This window comes from Hoplias malabaricus, chromosome 17 (genome assembly GCF_029633855.1).
Source record: "Hoplias malabaricus isolate fHopMal1 chromosome 17, fHopMal1.hap1, whole genome shotgun sequence".
NCBI classification, from domain to species: domain Eukaryota; kingdom Metazoa; phylum Chordata; class Actinopteri; order Characiformes; family Erythrinidae; genus Hoplias; species Hoplias malabaricus.
Genome location: NC_089816.1, coordinates 35429073 through 35434050, shown reverse-complemented (window position 1 = coordinate 35434050; position 4978 = coordinate 35429073). Strand labels below are relative to the sequence as shown.

At 37.7% G+C, this 4978-nt stretch overlaps 1 protein-coding gene across 1 annotated transcript; it reads left to right on the top strand.

Moving 5' to 3' along the window:
• The first annotated feature begins 3941 nt into the window (after window positions 1-3941).
• Window positions 3942-4751, top strand: LOC136673132 (eotaxin-like). Its single transcript, XM_066648432.1, has 3 exons — window positions 3942-4044; window positions 4451-4571; window positions 4658-4751. Exons 1-3 carry the CDS (start codon window positions 3984-3986, stop codon window positions 4749-4751), a joined length of 276 nt encoding a protein of 91 aa, XP_066504529.1. The 5' UTR covers window positions 3942-3983.
• The last annotated feature ends 227 nt before the right edge of the window (window positions 4752-4978 follow it).

Genomic DNA, 4978 nt, shown 5'->3' with positions numbered 1-4978 from the left:
TGTAGGTGTTTCAGGCATAGATGTGGCTACTAAGATATGTTGAAGTGAGGTGTCTACAAGACCGATCCCTTTCAGACGGATTGTAAATTACTGGCGGACGAGCAGCAGCTGTCGTGTTAGAGCCATAATGTGAGTATCAACTTTACCTGAGACTCCAGAACAACTCTACTACATCCATTCATTCAGAACTCTCCCAATATTCACAGCAGTTCTGGAATTACAATCAGCACTGAAACATTTACCTTACAGAGAGTGTCAGTCTCTTTCTTCAGGAGATGGGGAAATGAAACATTAACAGCACATCTGTTGTTTTTGATTGAATCTGGTTGTGAAGTGTGTTTATGGACGATGTGAGAGGCTACACATCAAGAATATTTCTGCTCACACACAGGAAATATGTGCCAACATTTAATATAATATTATTGTGCACTGTAAATATCTACCTAGCTGATTTAGAGGAATGTAGCATAGTTAGCATTGTGTTTAGGAAATTATGGAGAACAGTAGTTTAATAAACTGAGGTCACTTGTGGTAGGAAAGTAGATGAAGTGAGATTTGTTGATTTATAGAATTGTTATAAACTATGTTTATTTCTACACTTCATTATATACATGTGTTTTAATATTAAAAATAACAGAATTATACTGCAGTGTGTTTTTACCACATCCTGAGGTTATTTCTACAGATGTGTACAGTTTGTTGCAGGTGAAATCTTTCCTCATGTGGAAGCACAGTCTGTAAATTCACTAAGAAACATTGTCAATAATTACCTCACCCCCGGTCCCCATTATAAACTGATCCCCACTCAGTTTTGAACAGCTTTCAAACTAATACAACGCTGATCTGTGTGGACCCTTCAGTGCCTTGGGCTGATCGTTACATAAAAAAACTGGACGAGAGACAGCTTTAACCTGCTGCAGCAAAAACAACACATCCTCAAAACCCTGAAGATGACCCTATTGACCACATGACGACATACAGCCTTTAAATGCTTCTTATAAATACTTTTTGCTGTTCTATACACAACAGTTAAACTCTGCTTGAATCATACAGATACTGAAACTCTTCTTTATCTGTCGCTATGAGTCAGACCCTCTTTTTCAGTGCTCTGTAGAAGTATTTTAAGAGTATAGAGAGTATAGAGAGTATAGAGTGTGTAGTAGAGTAGAAGACCCTGCTATTATCTCTGTGAACAAAGCACAAAGCCTTTTAATACATATATAAAACTGTGTATTTTACATTTTCTAATAAAGATATATTTCTCCATGCTGTATGTTTTTGTTTGAGTGACTTGTGTTCATAAAAATGCCTGAATAATTAAAGAAAATACAGCAGAGCTGTAAAGATTCAGGAAATATTGTTAACAATGTAGTTTATACAGGCCATATATATAACGTCAGCACAAATGGTGTTAACAGAGCAACTGTACTCCTTCTGAACACTGAAATACAGCCTCAGACCATTTCAGAAGTGTGTGGTGTCGGGGTGAAGTATGGAAACTGGTGTCGTGGATTATGAGGTATGTAGTATGTGTAGTGTTTTATAAAATGGTTAGTTTGGATTAATGATATATGTTTGTCCAGTAGGGGGCTCTTATCAAGCCTTGTGTTCTAGCCTGAGTTAATAAAGAAGCTATTAAAAATGTTTCTACACCATTATTTCACTAAAAATATAAAGTTCTTTGCAGTCAGACAGTTAGCATTGAACCTGTTTAACCTTCACACACACTTCTTGTGTTTAATCAGAATAATGATAAGGAAAGTTGATATGGTCATTATGCTCCTTTCCATGGAATGGTATATGTGTATGTCCAGCTGTGGCTAATGAGGTGGGGACGCCATGTTTGTTCCTCTGTCTTTATTTTAAAATCACAGTTTAACGGTAGATGGACAACTTTAATCTGTTTCAGAACGGTAGCTGTTTAAAATGCTAGACAACATCATAGAAGCTTTTCTGAATGAGCCAAAGATAATAATAAAACCTGCTCACCAGTAACAGACGGCGTGTTAGCATGCTAATAACCTTTCTCTGTAACACTTTAAATTACAGCCCCCTAATTACTGAGTAAGTACCTGTAAAGTAAGCCGTAAGATAAAGTAAGTACAGAGTAAGTAAAGGGTATGATAGTATAAATATGTGATTATTACTGAGTGTCTTACAAACATTTTACAAAAATATGGCACGTAAGTTTGTTCCGAACCCATTGTACTTCACAATTATGGATTACAAAATGTAATTAAAACTATCGCAGTTTATTCAAGTGATTCTTACTGTCATTTTTATAAATAAGGAGTGCAGCTACTATTTTAAAATCACTGTGTTTCTGAATGTAATTATAGCTCCTTTAACATTGTTTACAGGGCACCTACAGAGAAGGACATGGTCAGTTACTGTCATTACAGACACTAGCAGAGTTTCATAACACTTTGGACTCATTAGGTTCAGGACGTGATTTACCACAATAATCATCATCACATACTTCAGAGATATTTTACACTGTTATCCTGTGTATTGAGGCATTATATGTACATCATTGACTAATGAGGAAATTAATTGTAAGATACCCAGTCATAATCACATATTTCTACTATCATATCCTTTACTTACGCAGTACTTATTTTATCTTATAGCTTACTTCACACGTACTTACTCTGTACATAGATAGTAATTAGCAAGTTGTAATTTAAAGTGTTACCCCTTTCTCAGAGTTAAAAAGTCAAGCTTGTAACATTTTAATCAAAGCTCCAGTTTTCTTTAGGAATATTTGTAGAGAAGCTTCTGGATTAGTAACTGCAATCACACACAGACTCCATGTATGAGTCCAAAATGCTGAGGTCCAAAAGGGGTTTTTTGCTAATGTAAATACAAGTTTAATTCTGAACCTTATAAACAATATTTAAAACCTAACAAAACTAAATAAGTCACAGAATATCGCAGGAAAGACTGATGTCACTTTCAGAAAAAAAATCAGATAAAATGCATAACAGTGCAAATGATTCCATTTTATTTATAGAGCACATTCCAGTCCATCACAGCGTACCGGAAGAAACCATAAGAAGAACCAAGTCTCAAAAGGGGAACCCATCATCCTCTGGCCGACAGTGCACCAAATTAATGCTAAGAGCTGTGTTAATGAGAACAGTCTGAAGCAGATGAAGAGTGCACGGCTCTTGGCCTAGTTTCAGTGGTCAGTCAGTGGACTGTGAGATACTCTGAGGGCTCCATTAAACTAGCAATTTCTGGGGGAATGTTCACTCATTCATTCTTTCAATGCTTCTTTATTACTGTTCTTTCTTTTCCATGTACCAATTATAAAACAGGAATCTATCAAATACTTGGCTAAATAAGTAGCTCTTAACCGACACTTAGGGTGTTTTCACACCTACACTTTCTCGGTCGGTTTAAATCACACTCGGGTTCGTGTTCTGCCTTGGTGCGTTTTGTTTGGTCAGCTGTGAAAAAAGTAATTGCACTCGGGTGCAGACCAAAACATACAGAGACTCTCGGGAGGAGGTGGTGGTGTGCACACAAACCAAACCAGTGGCACTGCACGTGTTTCCTTGAGTAAATAAGGAGCCATTTTGTTTTTCATACAAAGCCAACAATAATTCACTTTCAATAAATGAACTGACTGTGTTCAGATAAAAAACTGTTGAAAAATATGAAAGAAGACGTATAGTTAACAAGCTATAAATATATAATCCCCTGCGTCTCAGGGAATATTCTATAAAAGTGTTAAAATAGATGGTATGTGGCACAAACTCAGAAGTGATGATGACACTGAAGAGAGAAGAGGAAGGATGTCATGGCTTTAGAACGTACTCAGAAACTATGATACCGAGAGAAGTAGGGGATTTCACTCTGCTCCCTGCTGAGTATAAATGATGGGTATGGGTCACTCATTCAGCACTGGACTCTCCTCTCATCTCCTCTCCCCAGCGGCTCTTCTCCATCTCTGTGTTTTATACAGAGGCCCTGCTACTATGAGGAACCTGGTTGTTGTGGTGGTTGTTCTACTCTGCTCTCTCCAACTCGTCTCCAGTGGTGAGTATCCATCACTAACTTATATTCTAGCTATTATACTAATTAATATATGCTCAGCATGATCCGTTAGTTAGTGTTCTCCTCCAAGCGTGTTGAGTTCACTGATGTTACATTAGTGTCTCAGGATACACACCCTCACAGCTTGGTGGCATTGCATGACCCTAACAAAAGCAAAGTAGGTGTAGACAGGTATTGCCAGCCACCACTTCTTTTCAAACTGCTACACACACAGTGTAATTCGGGAACTCAACACGCTTGCAGGAGAATTTCCTTCCTAGGGATTACTGGGGACTAGTGGGACTTGAGGTGATGACCCCTGATACTGGGGTCCATTCTTAGAGAGAAGAACTACTGGAATATGGTTCTGTGATGTACACTTCAACTTCTGTGTATTGACTGCTTTCAGATCTTGGAGTTTCTGATCTCAACAAAGTCTGCTGCTACAACTTTACTAAAGTGGTCATCCCTTTGAAACGCATTAAATCCCACTCATGGACCAGCAGCAACTGCCCCACAAGAGCCCTGATGTGAGTATCACACCACCACGTCTGTTCTGATCTACAGAAACAGACACTCAATACTCAATTACAATAGTGTCTTTTTCTTTTCTCAGCTTCCAGACGGTGAATGGAAGACAATTCTGTGTGGATCATACGGCCGCGTGGGTAAAGCTACGCATGGACCAGCTGAAAATATCAACCAGATAAAGCCTGTATATTACAGTAGACGTGGAGATAACTGCACAATGTGAATAGGTTCCTATATTGCTGTTGTTAATATATTTATATTTTCAGTAAAACAATTTCTTGCTGTTTGTACTTGATGTGTTCGAGAAGTGTTGGTGAATGAAGAAAATAAAATTGAATTTAAATGAATCAAAGCCTCTGTGGTTGATGTTGTGATGGGAAAATGCTATATAACTGTAATGAGATAA

Excerpts from the sequence above, each read along its gene's own strand:
- LOC136673132 (XM_066648432.1), top strand. The coding sequence starts at position 3,984 with ATGAGGAACCTGGTTGTTGTGGTGGTTGTTCTACTCTGCTCTCTCCAA. Across the intron at positions 4,045-4,450 it reads TCTCCAACTCGTCTCCAGTG|ATCTTGGAGTTTCTGATCTC; the intron begins GTGAGTATCCAT and ends GACTGCTTTCAG. Across the intron at positions 4,572-4,657 it reads TGCCCCACAAGAGCCCTGAT|CTTCCAGACGGTGAATGGAA; the intron begins GTGAGTATCACA and ends TTCTTTTCTCAG.